This window comes from Crinia signifera, chromosome 3 (genome assembly GCF_055691185.1).
Source record: "Crinia signifera chromosome 3, ASM5569118v1, whole genome shotgun sequence".
Classification (NCBI taxonomy): domain Eukaryota; kingdom Metazoa; phylum Chordata; class Amphibia; order Anura; family Myobatrachidae; genus Crinia; species Crinia signifera.
This window is the reverse complement of record NC_139219.1, coordinates 134,037,953-134,056,195: the sequence shown is the minus strand read 5'-3', so window position 1 is coordinate 134,056,195 and position 18,243 is coordinate 134,037,953. Positions and strand designations below refer to the sequence as shown.

The 18,243-nt window shown below is 42.7% G+C and overlaps 1 protein-coding gene across 3 annotated transcripts in view; it reads right to left on the bottom strand.

Moving 5' to 3' along the window:
* The window catches only part of PEX3 (peroxisomal biogenesis factor 3), a 50,632-nt gene that overhangs the window by 20,942 nt on the left and 11,447 nt on the right, over positions 1-18,243 (bottom strand). For 2 of the 3 annotated variants that reach the window (XM_083176548.1, XM_083176550.1), the window contains exons 5-9: positions 14,713-14,799; positions 11,509-11,552; positions 8,192-8,313; positions 7,053-7,119; positions 6,898-6,952 (exon numbers count right to left, since the gene is read on the bottom strand). In XM_083176548.1, coding sequence (XP_083032674.1) covers positions 6,898-6,952; positions 7,053-7,119; positions 8,192-8,313; positions 11,509-11,552; positions 14,713-14,799 — 375 coding nt within the window. The remainder of the gene's footprint in view (positions 1-6,897; positions 6,953-7,052; positions 7,120-8,191; positions 8,314-11,508; positions 11,553-14,712; positions 14,800-18,243) is intronic. The other variant, XM_083176549.1, reaches the window with a different exon arrangement.

Below are 18,243 nucleotides of genomic sequence, written 5' to 3'. Positions count from 1 at the left end.
AGGGGGAATAGAGGAAGTGATAGCGTTATACGCTGATGACATGCTGTTGTTCTTGGAAGATGCGGGGAATTCCCTGAGGGTAATGCTGAACGCAATAACTAGATTTGGGACCTTCTCGGGATTGAGGGTTAACTGGGACAAATCCAGTGTACTCCCAATCTCGGGAATTATACAGGAAAAAAAACAAGTTGAGTGTCCTCTTAAATGGACTCTCCAACTTAAATACCTGGGAATCTGGGTAACACCCAACGCCAGAGATTACATAAAGTTGAATATAGACCCAATAACAGAAAATTTTAAAAAAAGAATACATGTATGGAAAAAACTTCCAATAACTACCATGGGAAGGATCAACATATTTAAAATGATAATACAACCTAAGTATCTATATATTTTGCAAAATTCTCCGATTTACATCCCCAAAAAAACCTTTATGACCATAGAAAGAATTATATCATCCTTTATATGGAAAGACAAGCAGGCACGGGTGTCAATGAAAACCTTATATAAAAAAAAAGAGATGGGGGGCTTGGCCCTTCCAAACTTAAGAAATTACTATATTGCATCCCAATTGACAAATATACGTGGCTGGCTGATTAATGATATAGATGTAACGTTAAAAGCTTTCCTTAAAGAACAGGTGAATACCAATGATTCCCCAATATCCATTCTTATGTCTGGAACAACTGTAAACGACAAAGCCCCCATACTACGGCAGGCTATCATGATATGGAGAAATGTGCATAAACTAGAAAAATGGGAGGGCCTGGAAAATGAGTCCCCCCTATGGCTTAATAGAAAATATTCAGAACTAAAAAAGATATCAAAGGATAATATATGGTCCCAAAAAGGCATTATGGTACTAGAACAGTTACATATTAATGGACAATTTAAAACGTTTGCACAACTACAAAGGGAATTTAATATATCTAAAGAATTTTTCTTTAGGTATCTGCAGCTGAGGCACGCAATCCAAGCCCAGTTTGGAGCCCTTACAATCATACTTGAGCCTTCACCTATAAAACTTTTCCTACAAAAACTTGGAACTAAGGGACAGATCTCTCGTATATACGATAATATAAATACGAATCAGAATCCCAAAATCTTAGATAACCTAAAACTAAAATGGGAGGCCGACCTAGGAAAAATCACAATAGAAAACTGGAAAAATATTTTAGGATCTATTAGATATGCCACATCTTGCGCTAGATACCAGCAAGTGCATTTTTTTATTTTACACAGAGTATATCGAACTCCAGTAATGCTGCACCGAGCAGGCTTAAGAAAAGATACAAAATGTCCAAGATGCGGAGAAAGCGAAGCAGGATTTTGGCATCTATTATGGGAATGCCCAAAGGTTTATATATTCTGGAAAAGAGTTTGGAGAGATATTCAATCCACTGTCCAATCTATAGCACAATTCGGTCCCAGAACATGCCTATATGGACTAGAACAAGGGAGGGACTGTTCAGCAATAATAAACCAATACACTATGTGCTTAACTACTTTGGCTAAAGTAGTGATTGCTAGGTGTTGGTTCTCAACTGATCAACCAGAAATTAATAAATGGAGAGCATTGGTAAATGAAGTAGCCAGTCATGAAAAATATATGTGCCATTCTAGAGGGGCATCAGCGAAATTCCATAGTAAGCGGGATAGATGGTGCAACTCTAGTCTGGCAAATGGAGAAATGGATATACTCAGGGAATAAAACATGTAGAAAAAAAAATTAACCAAATCACTTATGCTAAAAAAAATGCACAAGATATTAAGTATATAATCACAGGATTGTTGGGTAAAGAACTAAATTAGCACATAAGACCTCGCAATTGATTATGGAAAGGGAACTGAACGGAGGAAGGAAACACAAAGCAATGCACGAAGATGTATATAAAGGGGAAGGGGGGGGGGGAGGGGGAGGGGAGGTGAGGGGGAGGGGGGAAAGAATGAGGATATAGTTCTATTAAAGGAAAAAGAACTAAATAAGTAAAAAAAAAAAAATAGAATATTCACATGCACAATAGTACTTATTAATTTATTTATTTATTTATTTGGTAATTGTTTTCTAGCACGGCCACAATCTTAAGTAATCGTGTCCCTTAATTAAGGGACACGATTACCCCGATGGACCCGATTTCTTTTGAAATCAGGTCCATTTTGCCGGCTAGGAAACAAAAATCGGGTGCATCGCGTCGGTCGGGACCATTAACATTGGTCCCGACGCGACCGACGCGATGCCCCCGATATTTCCATTGACTTCAATGTTAAAAAAAATTTTAACATTGAAATCTTGTCGGGAAGTTAAAATATCGGGGGCATCGCGTCGGTCGGGACCATTAACATTGGTCCCGACGCGATGCGACGCGATGCACCCGATTTTTGCATAGGATTCAATGTTAAAAAATTTTTTAACATTGAAATGGTGTAAAAATGTCAAAAAATGTGAAATGGGTCAATATGACCCATTTCACATTATAAATGTCCCCGTCGTCGCCCCACGACACACCCCAACCCGAAGTGTGGCGAGCGCAGCGAGCCCGCGAGGGGCGGCGGTACGCGTCCTCCGACCTTTTCATGCCCTACTATCCACTAGGGCGTGGAGTGAGAATAGAATAGTGTGGCGAGCGCAGCGAGCCACCGAGCCCGAAGCGTGGCGAGCGCAGCGAGCCCCGCGAGGGGACGCGGATATCTTCACAGTTATACGCGTCCCTTCGCGGGCTTCACAGGTGTCCGTGGCGACGCGGACAGCTGTGAAGCCCGCGAAGGGACGCGTTTACCTGTTAAGGTATCCGCGTCCCCTCGCGGGGCTCGCTGCGCTCGCCACGCTTCGGGCTCGGTGGCTCGCTGCGCTCGCCACACTATTCTATTCTCAATCCACGCCCTAGTGGATAGTAGGGCATGAAAAGGTCGGAGGACGCGTACCGCCGCCCCTCGCGGGCTCGCTGCGCTCGCCACGCTTCGGGTTGCCGTCTATCGTGGGGTGGGGTTTACGCGCTTGAATTTGGGGGGGGTTGGGAATTTTTTTCATTCAATCCAATGTAAAATTGGGTCCCAGGGACCCAATTTACATTGGATTTAATGACAAAATCGGGTGAAAAATCGGTCGGTCGCGTCGATCGCATCGCATGCGACCAAATCGCATGCGATGCGATCGACCCAATTTTTTTCAGCACGATCACCCCGATCTTAATCGGTGTGGCCGTGCTAGGAAACAAGTACCATTTATTTTGTGTACACTTAAATAAATTCACTAGGATTGACATATCCTCACAATAAAGGATTGGAAAAGATAAAAGAAAAAAAAAAAAAAATTTGGTTATAAACGTCTACTTAATGTGTATTTTAAATAACTAAAGACTGAGACATTGTTATATATATATAAGTTCATGACTGGCGGAACTGTGTGTGTTATAAATCTAAAGCTGGGTACACATATATACAATCGTCGGGCCGTTCTTCCAATCTGGGGGCAAACGGCCGTTCGATTGTATAGGTGTGTACGCTGTCCCAATTGCTGCTGTGCGACCGATAAACGGCCAAAAACGCTCTTGGCCGTCCACGGTCGGTCGGTCGAAGGTTCTTTGCTGCTTAATATTTCATCCGACAGGACGGCTCCATATCGGAACAAAAGTGAAGTGTGTACGCACCTTCGATCAATATGCTTGACAGTTTGACAAAGCACGGTGGTATGCTGCATTATGAGAGACCCTGTAACCCTTTGCCTGCTGTTTTAACTAATGTGTGTATAATGCCTCACTGCCCAACACTTTAGACGCATCACTTTAAGACATTAATCAATGTTGAAGTTTTAATAGTGTGAAGCTGGTGCCCTGAAAAGAGCTTCCAGCCCACTCTATTAAAACTTCAACATTGATTAATGTCTTAAAGGGATGCGTCTAAAGTGTTGAGCCACTGCTCAACATATATACATTATATACACATTAGTTAAAACAGCAGGCAAAGGGTTACAGGGTCTCTCATATACTTCTTCTTGCGATTGTTTGGACGGGAGTACATCGGACGTCGCAAGTAAAATTGTACATATGTGTACGCGCAGAACGGTCGTATGTTTTGGACGGCCGAACGTGTATTCGGTCGATCGAACGGTCGCAAGAAAAAGGAAATTGTACATATGTGTACCCAGCTTAAGGGACAAGATCGGTAAAGGATATACAAATTAAGTACCATAAATTGAGCCAAACCTGCTCTAATTGAAAGATTAAAGGATAGCATAATATACGAAGAACAAACAGAAATAAAGCGATCTCTGGCAGCTAATTATGGGGAATGGAAATAAAACTGCTGAATAATGAAAGGGGAGAGATAAAATTAGATCAATGGAAATATTTGATATTGGGAACTGATGATGTGTTCTATATGTATGGGATGAAAGTGAAAATGATGTATGTTTAATGTCGTTAGAGTTGATGTGTTATGTGATGTAATATGGCACAAGCATATTATATGTTATTTGTATAAAATGAATAAAGAAGGATGAATTAAAAAAAAAAAAAGAATCTGTGACAGGCTATTCAAACACATCTGAGCACACACTGGGAGGAGAAGTACAATTTTGGTTGGGACATTCTGTCCAAACAATTGTGTTTGCAGTTTTCCCTGTGATACTAATAGGGGTGACCTGCAATAATACAGGATCCCCCTGAGATGGGGTAATGGAGCCCATAGAAGTTTGGGAGGAAGAAATATGGCCAGGAGACTTCACTAAGTTCTCTCTCTGCCTGTTTAATGCCTCTACCAAGGCATTCATGGACCTCCCTACGCAGGTTCAGACTGCTCAGACCTCTGGGCTTGCACTCCACTGGGTACAGACTCACATGAGGGGCACAAATCCCCTTGATCCATCTGTTCACATGTTAATTTAACCCCACAAAACTTGCAGTTAAGTAACATGGCACACGCTCCCTCCCCAAGGCAGCAGCCTTACACCCTTCAGTCATGTCTAATTACACAGAGCACAATGTCAGGCAAAGCACAGAATCATGTAACAGTGTACTTATCTGTCTGCTCTCTGCTGCCAGTGACCCTCAGCGATCCACAGGGGAAGCGCTGCCCAGAAGAAACTTCACTCTCTGTACTGTGAATGAAAAGCCTTGCTTCAGCTCCGCAGCTTGGAGAGAAAATGGTGCCAGCACACAGAGCAGGAAGAGACCTTTCTGGTGCCTTTCCCCCTTTAGCCGCTCCCACAAGTGTTTCTCCTCACCTCCAGTGCCTACCCTTCTATCTGGGACCACTTGGAGTTGTCCAGCAGCGCTGGACTACTGTAATAGACTTCACCTCCCACAGTGGGATTTCAGTCTATAAGCCCTTCCAAGATGGCGGCCGCCATCGCGGGGGGTCTGTCCCCCACGATCCCCCCCCCCCCACTAAGCAGAGAGCCGGTTCTGGACACCCCCAGAGCCCAGGAAAACCTCACAGAGCCTGAGGTTAAGCGCTGTGCAGAAGGAGCAGACAGCTATCCTCTGCACACAGAGAGCTGACAGGACGCACTTCTGTCATCCTCTGCTGCACTCTCAGTGTGTGCAAACTTCTTCAGAAGTAACACACTGGAAAAAAATCTGCACTAACTAGTGAATTAATAAAATAATAAACACCTAGCTACTATCTTGTAAAAAATCCAAAGAAAAAAATGGCTGCACTGCAGCCGATCAGCATAGCACCCACTCCTGTGGGCACCTAAAACGAACTGAAGCATGATGGGATGCAGAAGGGAGGAGCCTGCGTCCAAAGACTTCAGCATAGGTGCCTTGGCTCCTTGGGTCCCTCCTTCATCCCAAGGTTAGCTGTGTCACCAGGATGGGTGAAAGAGAAAGTTTTATATTTTCAATTCCATGGAAGGATGATCATATAAATAATACATAACAGTATAGTCCATGGGTCTAAACTGTGGCCCTCCAGATGTTGTGAAACTACAAATCCCAGCATGCCTTGCCACAGTTTTAGCACTCCCTTATAGCAAAACTGTGGCAAGGCATGCTGGGATTTGTAGTTTCACAACATCTGGAGGGCCACAGTTTGAAAACCCATGGTATAGTCCCTTGAACAAATGTAATGGCATAGCAGCTTAATAGGACATAGCACATCCACACCAAAAGGCAAATGGATACAGGTGTCCCCCTGACGGAGCTGATATTGTAAAGTATACAATTTTTTTATCTTTTTTATACACATTACTATATTGTCGATTTCTAGGCATTTTAAAAAAGTTTAAAATAGCTTAAAATAGGCAGGCAAATAAGCAGTAAAGAGGCTGAATAAGCATTTAAAGTTAAAAGCCTCAGTCTGCTTTATAAAATAAAATATATAAATGATCTCTCAAATATTGGGTGTATAGCCACGCTCTAATATATGCCGGCCTTGGTGTGAACTGTAACGCAAATGGCTGAAAGATATTCAACCACTCAAGATGAGTACATCAGATAGCCGTGTGATATTATGGCCCCTGTTGTGACAAAATAGTTCTACGTAGAATTGATGTAGGGAGAAACAGATACAGAATAGGTAGATTGTATTTCAGAAAAGGCTGTTTCATTTATTACATTTTTCAATTAGATCCTTTTCAGGATATTGTGATTCTGCAATTTATTTTAAATAATTTCATACGTGCTGCGGTCAGTCAGTCAGGGATGGGCCACTGTCAGTGAGGCAGGGATGTAGTGTCTCTGCGAGTGATTCTATTGTTTATGGGCCACTGTCAGTGAGGCAGGGATGTAGTGTCTCTGCGAGTGATTCTATTGTTTACACATGTGAAGTGATAGAGCTTCTATGTAATTAGGATTTGGTCACTTTGTGAAGTAGTGTGTAGGTCAGGCGTGCGATTATGCTGGAAGGTGTGCGGTTTTTGAGAAATAATACATACAAACTTTAAACCTCATTTACCTGCCAAACACCTTCTGGACTGCCTGTTTCACAAGTGTTATCAGCTCGGTAAGGCCTGAGGTAAATTAAATGACATATTAATTCTCTTTTTCCCTATTGGAGTCTCAGGTATTCAGTTATAAAATCAGCCAGCAAAGCATGTATGTAGGTCATACCATCTCCTAGGAGGTGTTGAATACTAGATAAATATTGCTGCTGCACCTCTGGTGATGCTTGGAGCCCCTGCAAATAAACAGCATATCATTTCTTCTAAACAATTAGGTGGGACACAGCATTAACTTTGTGCTCTTTACACCTTAAAAACAATATTACATTTTTCAGTGGTGGAAACAGTGATAGTAAAGAATAAAAGGGTATCCTTTTGTTGTTTTCATATGTGAACGTACATATATGTGAGAATAAGGCATCATTTCTCTAGTTCGTTTTAGGTCTTCAATACTGGGTTCTTTTTTTGTTTTACTTGTGGCCTGGTGGAGGATACACCCTTCTTATTTCTATCAATTGCTAAATAAAACTGGATTCATCCAGTGTCCTGGAGGAGCTTTGGCTAGTTCTGTAACACTTGTAAAAGTTGATCTAAGGAGAACTAAATGGGAAAATAGGAAAGCCATGTTTGCTTCTCATTTTGACTGAGTGACCAAGAGTGTTAATGAGCAAGGTCTCTGACCATCAATATTTTTGAACAAGAATGGCCAAGATACTGTATTCAAAAGCCTTATGGGCATCCAGACTCAAAGACATGTTGGAAGAATTATGGGTCACAGACAAAGCAGCCACTGCTGCTATATATGTTCGAATGCTCCTGACCAAGTGATGGACACTTGTAAGAAGTGAAGTTTAAGCTTTGTAGTCAGCATTTATATCCCATTTAGTATACTTTAGGTAAAAATATAATAAATAAAAGTTGGATCAGATGAAATGACTCAACAATCTGTAATCCCCACCACTGAAAAGCACAGCAGTGCATGTCTAAACTTGTTAAATAAATTATAATATGGGATAATCACATAAAACTAAATTATATTTATAGTGTAAGTCACCAAATATACGTAGGCTGGTTGCTATTTTACAACTGACAAAACTACTAGAGGACATCTAAAATCCATATAATTTACAATAGGGAGCAACCGATTAGAAGTGAAGACCTAAAAATGACTGCTTAAACATATCTTAAAGTTTATACATACACATTAGTAAATAACATTAGTATTATAAGAATATGAAAAACATAAATCAATCTCAATGATTAAAACCCAACAAATAGACCCCATAGCCCAGCAGGCTCCTTACTTACATTGCCGTTTTTCCCCCCAGAATTGTCCAGATAGATATATCCACCGATAATGTTTAGCTGGACTCGAAGGAGAACAACAAGCATACATGTACTGTAAACAGCTACTACACTTCTAGTGAAACCTGGGAAATGACAGGAAGTACACAATGAGTACCGTAACATAAACCAGTACATATAGTGCCATAGACATAAAGTGGGGCGAATCAAATTGTTTTATGGGTGCCGTACTTGCATATCACCCATCACTCCTTTATTGCCTTTTTACGTACTTGTCGCACAAAGTGGATAAAACTCGCTAGTCTTGTGCAAAACTTTCTGCCTGTCCCCTCAGAAGGGGAGAACAGAATCCTACAGCATGTGTCCAATCGAAGCAACTCCATTGAAATTGCTCCATTTTGTGTAGGCTGCGCAAAAAACATTTGAATCGCCTCCAAAAGAACATTAATGACCAATCTAATAGAAAAACTATTTGGACTAGCGGTCAAAGTAAACACATATTACGTATAGCTTGTGCATTTGAGAAGAACTTTAACAACAAGATCATCACATCAAAAGTATGCAGTCACAAAAAAAAAAAAAAAGGATTTTGCAATATGTAGGAACAGGCAAAAAAAAGTGTATATTAGCACCAAGATTATGAGAACAGAATTACATTATTGAGATGGAGGGTCATTTTTTTTAGATGTGGACTTTTTCTTTCTTGGACTGCAAACGGATCAAGACCAAAGAAGAAAATAGTTATTTACTTATTTTTATTTATTACCAGTTATTTATATAGTGCACACATATTCCGCAGAGCTTTACAGAGAATATTTGACCATTCACAGCAGTCCCTGCCCTGATGAATACAATCTATATTCCCTACCACATAAACACACACATCCATTCTAGGGTTAATTTTGAAGCCAATTAACCTACCAGTATATTTTTGGAATGTGTCAGGAAAAGGAGTACCCAGAGTAAACCCACGCAAGCACATGGAGAATATACAAACTCCGCACAGTTAGGGCCATGGTGGGTATCGAACCCATGACCTCAGCACTGTGAGGCAGTAATGCTAACCATTACACCGTCCATGGGAACCACAGGATTAAAGATGGGTGTGCGTGGTGGAGGCCAGGATCAGGCACTGAACAGCAAAGCTTGTGAGCCTCACAGGATGCACTTCCCTCATACCCTGCCCACATTCTCAGGCACTTCAGTTTTTGTTTGGTGCCAATAATTGGTCACCTATGAACAGTGCAGCCCAAGATTTATTATTTTTACTAGTGAATTTTTGCCTCTTTTTAGCATACATAGCTGGGTAGGACGCTAGGGCTAAATGCTCCAGCAACCCCCACCAATGCCACAACACCACAACTGGGTCACTGATTTCTGTGGGACCCCTGGCGTCCATCCACTAAAAAAGGCGCAAGGGGCACCCAGGCCACATTTCATACTCATGAGCTTTGCCGTACGGTGCCTGATCCTGGTCTCCACCATGCATATGTATTGTTAACACCGTGGGGACCATGGACCCTGAATAAGATTTATTTTTTTTCCTTTTTAAAGGATTAATAGTGTACATTGAATAAAATGAAGAAAAGGGGTTCTATAAGTCTTAACATTTTATTTTTGTCCCAAATGTTGGCATGGCTCGCGATGTGTTAGGCACACTATTCTATTCTCCCTCCAAGCACTAGTGGATGTCTGAATCAGGTTCTATGTGCTGCAAAATAGCTAGGACATCCTGCTCTGTGAATTTATTAGTGATTGCACAGACGCAAATGTGCTTCCCAGGCATCTGTAGCTTTTCTGATGATGTTATTCTCTCTTGGCCAGGGCTGGGCAACACCGGCCCTCCAGATGTTGATGAACTACACATCCCAGCATGCCTTGCATCAGTTTCAGCATGGCCACATAGCAAAACTAATGCAAAGCATCCTGGGATGTGTAGTTTACTAACATCTGGAGGGCCGGTGTTGCCCAGCCATGCTCTTGGCTATACAGTACCTGGTGACATGCCTTTAAGACTACTTTAATAGCCAAAGACTTATGAAATAAGCTGAGCAGTTTTGTTCACTGTAGCTCCAACAATAACTCTTGTTTTAAAGTCACTGGAGTCTCCTCTTACAGCAACAGTAGTCATTAACAAGGGTATTTTCAAGGGAATCCAGACAGTGGGTTGACATGCATCAGGTCGACAACAGTCAATAAGTTATTGGTCAGCAAGCATTTTGTCAACAAGGACAATAGGTCAACACATAAAAAGGTTTACGTGAGGTTTTTTTACATTTTCATTTTACCATCTATGAGGACAATGGGGGATATTCAATCCCCGCCTCTATTTCCGACGGGGGAAATAGTGGCAGGCGCCTATTCAATGCTGTCGAGGAAGAAAGCATTGAAGAGGCAGATCGACAGAACGGGCCCCACTTTGAAAGCTGTTGGGCCCGTTTTACCGAGAACAGCCGTGAATTGTCGCGATCACGGCTGGAACTCAACAATCCACACCTGTTTATGCAGACACGCCCCCTTTTCGTCAATCGGCAGGTGGGACATTGAATCCCGTCTGCCAATATGACCTTGACATGTGTCGACTATTTGCAGCATGGATGGTGTAATGGTTAGCATTACCGCCTCACAACACTGAGGTCATGAGTTCGATCCCCACCATGGCCCTAACTGTGCGGAGTTTGTATATTTCCCTGTGCTTGCGTGGGTTTCCTCAGGGTGCTCCGGTGTCCTCCCACAATCCAAAATATACTGGTAGGTTGATTGGCCCCCAACAAAATTAACCTTACAATGTCTGTGTGTGTATATGTGGTAGGGAATATAGATTGTAAGCTCCAATGATTCAGGACTGATGTGAATGTTCAAATATTCTCTGTACAGCGCTGCGGAATGTGTGTGTGATATAAAGAGAACATAATAAATAAATGGACCCTTTGCGTGTTTCGACTCTTTTCACATGCTGACCTTATTCAAGCGGACCTTTTGGGGCCAACCAAGACACTGTCAACCCTATATGATCCTTCCCCTTTTCTTGTTAAATGGTTTTGGATGTTATTTACTATGTTATTTTAACATACATGGTAATTGATGTAGTTCATATGCCATGGTGTTTATATTTTATTGACTACTTGTATTGGCTTTATGGATCATTCTCAAATCTGTAGTCTTGCGCTAAAACGGGTCAACAACAGAAATAAAGTACAACCTGTATATGCAATATAGATCATGCAACTTTGAGAATGTATACCTTTACTAGTCACTTTCATTTAACAGTTTTGGTTTCATTCAAATAGAACAATGCAAACAATTTCATTCGGACTTACTAATAATCTTTAAATCTTCCCAGATTTCTATCTTGTTTGAAGGTCTGCAGAACATAAATTAGAGTTTGATTAATTCCTTGACAAAAACCTGATAGAAATCACTTATTCACTTTTAAACCTTGGAGTGCCAAAATCTCTGTGAGAGATGTGCAAAATTTCCACTAAAAATCCCAGCGTCGCTCACATTTGTTATATAAATGCAAATAAAAAATTTGTGTAAAATAAGATTATATTTCCTATATAAAGGTAAACATTAAAATTTATTTTGATGAATAAAAATGTTTGCTTTGCAAATTTCACACCTATATTGACAAATTCCCTTGGCACTCAAAGGGTTAAACAGAGAAAATCTATTTGAAAACCGAACAACTATTTTATCATGCTCTTTCATTTTGGTATTTACTATCCATGTAATCATCTATTATTTTTTGTAACATTCCTGCGAGCTAACCCAGGGTACATGTTTCTACCAATCTGGTTTAAAAAATACAAAAAAACTTGTTGACTTTTTTTTTGTTTTGTGTGTCACCCATTAAATATTGACCATTTTATCCTGTTGACCATATGGTGTCAACCAATTGACTGTCAATCTGGTAATCTACACCCTCACAGACATAAAAATTAAGCTTTCAAAGAAAAGAACATCTTATATACTGTGATACCCTTCAAACTGCAGAACACAATGAAATCTGAAGACTACAGACAGGGGCGGGCTGGGCCGGGGGGCAGGGTGCCATGTGCCCCCCGGGCCGCTCAATCTATTGTGTGCGGGCCGCCTGTTTGTTTCTGAGGCTGCTGCTGCAGCCACGGCTAACCAGTCTCCGACTGGTCTTCGGAAACATGGCCGCCGGCCTCCTGCACTGAGGACGTCTAGTGCAGGAGGCCGCTACAGAGAGTGGCTGTGGACTCTCTGAGGACTGGAGCTCAGACCTCTGTGGCTGCCAGCAGCTGCTGCGCCTGTATCACACTGCATTACAGGCAGCAGCGTGGACAGCAGAGAGGATCCCTCCCTGCTCCTGGTCAGCGTCCCTCCCTGTAGGGATCGGAAAAGGGGCGGGGCTAACGTCCGGAGGGGGCGGAGCTACACGACTGTGAAGGATATGATGAGCTGCCTGCCAGCCTAAAGTGCCCTGAACCAGTTAAGTAAAATGTGAGTGTACTTTAACTGGTGTGGGCATGTGTACAAGCAGCGCTACTAGTGTCAGCAACTGGTGTGGGCATATGTACAAGCAGCGATTCTAGTGTCGGCAACTGGTGTGGACATATGTACAGGCGCGTTACTAGTGTCGGCAACTGGTGTGAGCATATGTACATGCAGTGCTACTAGCGTCGGCAACCGGTGTGGCATATGTATAATCAGCGCTACTAGTGTCGGCAACTGGTGTAGACATATGTACAGGCAGCGTTACTAGTGTCAGCAACTGGTGTGGGCATTTGTGCAAGCAGCGCTACTAGTGTCGGCAACTGGTGTGGGCATTTGTACAAGCAGCGCTACTAGTGTCGGCAACTGGTGGGGGCATTTGTACAAGCAGCGCTACTAGTATCGGCAACTGGTGTGGGAATATGTACAGGCAGCGTTACTAGTGTCGGCAACTGGTGTGGACATATGTACAGGCAGCGTTACTAGCATCGGCAACTGGTGTGGACATATGTACAAGCAGCGCTACTAGTGTCGGCAACTGGTGTGGGCATATGTACAAGCAGCGCTACTAGTGTCGGCAACTGCTGTGGGCATATGTATAATCAGCGCTACTAGTGTCGGCAACTGGTGTGGTCATGTGTACAAGCAGCGCTACTAGTGTCGGCAACTGCTGTGGGCATATGTATAATCAGCGCTACTAGTGTCGGCAACTGGTGTGGGCATATGTCCATGCAGCGCTACTAGCGTCAGCAACTGGTGTGGCATATGTATAATCAGCGCTTCTAGTGTCGGCAACTGGTGTGGACATATGTACAGGCAACGCTACTAGTGTCGGCAACTGGTGTGGGCATATGTATAATCAGCGCTACTAGTGTCGGCAACTGGTGTGGGCATTTGTACAAGCAGCGCTACTAGTGTTGGCAACTGGTGTGGGCATTTGTACAAGCAGCGCTACTAGTGTTGGCAACTGGTGTGGGCATTTGTGCAAGCAGCGCTACTAGTGTCGGCAACTGGTGTGGGCATTTGTACAAGCAGCGCTACTAGTGTCGGCAACTGGTGTGGGCATATGTACAAGCAGCGCTACTAGTGTCGGCAACTGGTGTGGGTGTTATGTATAGGCAACGTTACTATTGTCGGCAACTGGTGTGGGTGTTACATATAAGCAGTGCTACTACTGTCAGCAACTGGTGTGGGCATTATGTATATGTTGTGATACTACTACTGTCGGCAACTGATGTGGACGTTATGTACAATATAAATTGCGCTGCTACTGTTGGTAACTGTGTGCGATATATATATATATATATATATATATATATATATATATATATATATATACAGCGCTACTACTGTCGGTAACCCTGGGCCATTATGTAGTCATATGCAGGTGTACTTGGGGCATTGCGTGGAGCATAATGTGTGTCGTAATATCATATGGGCATTATGGTGTGCGGCATATTGTGTAAGGGGCATTACGCTGTGTGGCATAATACATAATGAGCATTACTGTGTGTGGTATAACGTGTTATGGGCATTACGATGTTATTAGTACTTTTATAGGGCCACGCCTCTTCCCCATGAAGTATCACTCCTACATTTTGCCACGCGCCTTCGGCGCGCACTCTCCTATTTTTATGTGGTGGTGGGGCAAGCACCACTTTCCTTTCTGGCACAGGGTACCAAAGTGGCTAGTAATGCCACTGGTTCTGGCATAACTAGCCAGGGGGAACATCCTGTGGGGCTCCTGATATTATACAGGGGAGCAGCCTGTGGTGTCCTATTATTGTTTTTTTTTTTATTAATACATATACGAAAAACCTCCATTTAACGATACGCTGTTACTTATGGGCCGGTGCTCTAGACTTGCCCCCCAGGCTAAAAGTTGCCAGCCAGCCCCTGACTACAGATGTATCCACATACATCTAGCCTAGCTGCATGTTAAACAGCATTTCTAGTCATACCATGCCCTGATTTGGTAGTGCCAAGCGTATTTTTTGTGGCAAATAAAAGAAAAAACACATCCGCCGCAAATGGAGTTGCATAGGAGCTCTCAGCTCCCTTACGCCAGGCATCTCCTGCTGCATGGCATATTGAGGCAAGATGTGCAGATAGAGCTGGGCTCATTCAACCCGCCTGCGTGGGTTTTCTTTCTGAAAACACAAAAAACATTTACTGTATATACAGATGGAGCCACACTCATTCAACCCACCGGCGCACCAGAGCACTCCATCTTGGCGCCCCTTATTTCCATGAATGGGGCGTGCAAGCGTCTCACAGTTACGTGCATCCCATTCTCTGTCTCGCCGGCGGTTTGAATGACCTCCGCCTGTATGAGGACACATCTGTATCAAAGCATTCTGGAGTGAAACATACTGCCTAATGTCAGAAACCTCTGTCTCAGTCATGGGTCCCCTAACAGGAAAATGAGCAAAACACACTGCTAACTACCTACTGACAGGTGCAGAAGCCTGGATGAGAGCTCTAAAGGCTGTGCAACTAAATATTATGTGAAGAGTTCCATCATTTTTGTCCATGACATTTTTTGTAAAATAAACTCTAATTTTCATTTAAAATTAAAAAGACAATCACACAATACAGAGAAACAATAAAAAACACCAAGCTCCACAATAGAGTAATAGTAGTACAAATACAAAAAATAAAATTATTTTTGGAATAGCATTTCAATAAGACATCAGTGCATATTTTCATGAAAACTACCAACAGCATCTGTATGCAAATAAAATATAACCAATAACAGTGAAGCAAGGACAATTTAATGAGGGGACTAAAAGACGAGACAGAAGGAGGGGAAGAGAAAAGGAAAGTAAGTAAGCATGTGTGTGTGTGTAAGGGGAGGTGAGAGGGTAGGTTAGCAAACACAAGAACAATCAGTAGTATTCCATCAGTCTAGGCCAGGGGTGGGGAACCTTTTTTGTGCCAAGGGCCAATTGTATGGTGGAAAAATCCTTTGGGGGGCCATATGTAAAAATGTATCTTACAAAGTGTCCTGCTGCAGCCTTCCCACTCTCCGGCGGCTGCCGCTGAATAGGACTGACAGTCTCCGGCTGCTGTTGATTAAGAGGAATCTCGCAAGAACTACCTACCTCTTCAAGAAGTTGCCTGTACTTGACTCCCGGCAAACCCGCTGGGTGGGTAGGGGGGCCACTCAGACCGTCTACGGGGGCCGCATAAGGCCCCTGGGCCTGAGGTTCCCCACCACTGGTCTAGGCCTACGATTGCCAATTAATGTACAGTACTTGGTTTATGGGTGTCAGAGCTATATATGACAGTGTAGTCTTAAAGTCTATTACAAGCTGGTTTGACCCGGTAATTAGTGCGATGTGAAAGGGGTTACCGTGTCCCATAAACGGGTAGCAACATGGCAATACGAACCGGTAAAAAAGCAGGGTTCGTACCGGTTCGAACCTGCATTTTGCGATGTGAAAGCAGTATAAATGTCTTTCATGTACATATAAAAGTCTATTCTTGATTACCATTCCCAAATTGTGGGAACAACAACTCGAGCTGCATTATTTAGATATTTAATAAGGGATTTCTTTATATTAAGCTATGGGGATAGTAGAGTGGGAAAGTTACCAAAAGTCTGCTCCTGTTGTCTCTTGAAAATTCACAATTTTAGTTGAGTGCTCGATTATTTTATCCCAGAAAGGGATCATTAAGGGGCAGTCCCACCATATGTGTATGAGAGTGCAGTGGCAAACACAGTTTTTTTTAGAGGGGGGTCTCCCACTCTGCAGCACATTGGGAGTAAGTACGGGAGTCTGGGGGAGTGGTAACAGCCTTCAACATTGGACTTTTATACACTGGATACTGTATGGAATACAGAATTAAAATTTAACAGTACAGATAATCTATAGTATAAGTGGTTTTAAACATTTAAAATCAGGAAATGTTTAAACATATCAATATATAAAAATACACAAACACAATAGAACCAGTATTGCAGTTCCTAAGCTCACAATCTCCCACTTCATGGTAAGGCTCCTGTCTCTTCCTCCTGGCAGCTGCTCTCTGGTCCATTGCAATGTTTGAGGGCTCAGATCCACATATACAGTAAATGTGGTATAAAAAGCTTGCATGTGCAACATCTCTGCTTTGTCCCTTAAACTGCATGATGTGGTGGCAGCTCTATTGATCATATTGTATATCAGTGGTATTGTTTTCATAATTTAAGGCACTTGCCAAGAGGAGGGGGGTTTGCGGGGCAACCAGAACCCTGCGTATGGCTATGGAGTGCCTCTATCTTTACCACAACTCCAGCATAAGGGGGACACAGAAGGAAATAAATGTGTGCAAAAGGGAGGGGCATCTATATCTAATTAGATGGCAATTTATATTAGGGTTCTAAAACCTTCAGGCTAGTGGAGGACTGAGACATAACCTCACAATGTTGATCACATGTAATATGTACCCCTTGGTATAGCAAATCTGTGTCCCAAAAAAAAAGGGTTGTTAGGAAAATGGCCAAGCATATTTGCCAGAGATAACATGTGTGGGGCCTATGGATTGGAAACACATGATTTCAAAGGGTCTAAGGCAGTGGTAGCCAACCCTAGCCCTCGAGAGCTACCAACAGTTCACATTTTCCAGACAACCTAGCTGCTGCACAGCTGCACTCATTAATCACTGACACATTTTAAAAGATACACAGATGGAGCTAATTAGCTCACTTGTGATTCTATGAGGAGACCTGCAAAACATGCACTGTTGGTAGCTCTCGAGGACTAGGGTTGGCTACCCCAGGTCTAAGGTTTCTGTGAAGAACCACCACATCTCATTAAGAGGAAAGAAAAATACACATTTGGAGATAGAACCAGAAATCTCTTGGAGAGATGTTTGCATTCTCACATAATTCTGAGAAGGATATTATCCTAATAACAAAAATCACATGGACTACCCTAGCTACATTAACTTTTCTCCACCTGGAGATGTTGTTGAGGAACAATGAAAGTGGAGTTTTTACTGAAGAAATTCCGAACTTATAACGCAACATTCTCCAAAGTGCTTGGTAATGGTTGGATGTAACAGACCATGGTATAGCATGCAGTGGTGAGCTCGGGGATGATGCATCTTTGACCCTAAATCAGATCAAATCCAGTTTAACATTATATGGAAGACCGTAGCCTGATGGTATGCCAAGACCATGGGAAGTTGTCGTCCTCCCTGCTTGAATCTTGGCTTTCTACCACCCCACACAAAATTACTAATCGCCTTGTGAGCTTACGCCAAAAACTGAGATCTATGCCATTTTATATGTTTTATTATATAAAAGGTACTTGTGTAGTTTGGCGGCGCCCGTTGCATCGCATACCATAAGGCATGCGATGGTATGCGATGCGACGCGATATCGCGCGATATTGTACAATGCCATACAATTTTAAAATTGTATGACATTGTATATGGCATACAATGCCATACAATGCGATACAATGTGATTAAACATTGTATAAGCACCCTGATGGGTGCTTACAATGTTAAATGCACCCCCCCGCCACCCCCCACTATAAACGTGAACCCGAAGCGTGGCGAGCGCAGCGAGCCCGCGAGGGGCGGTGGTACGCGTCCTCCGACCG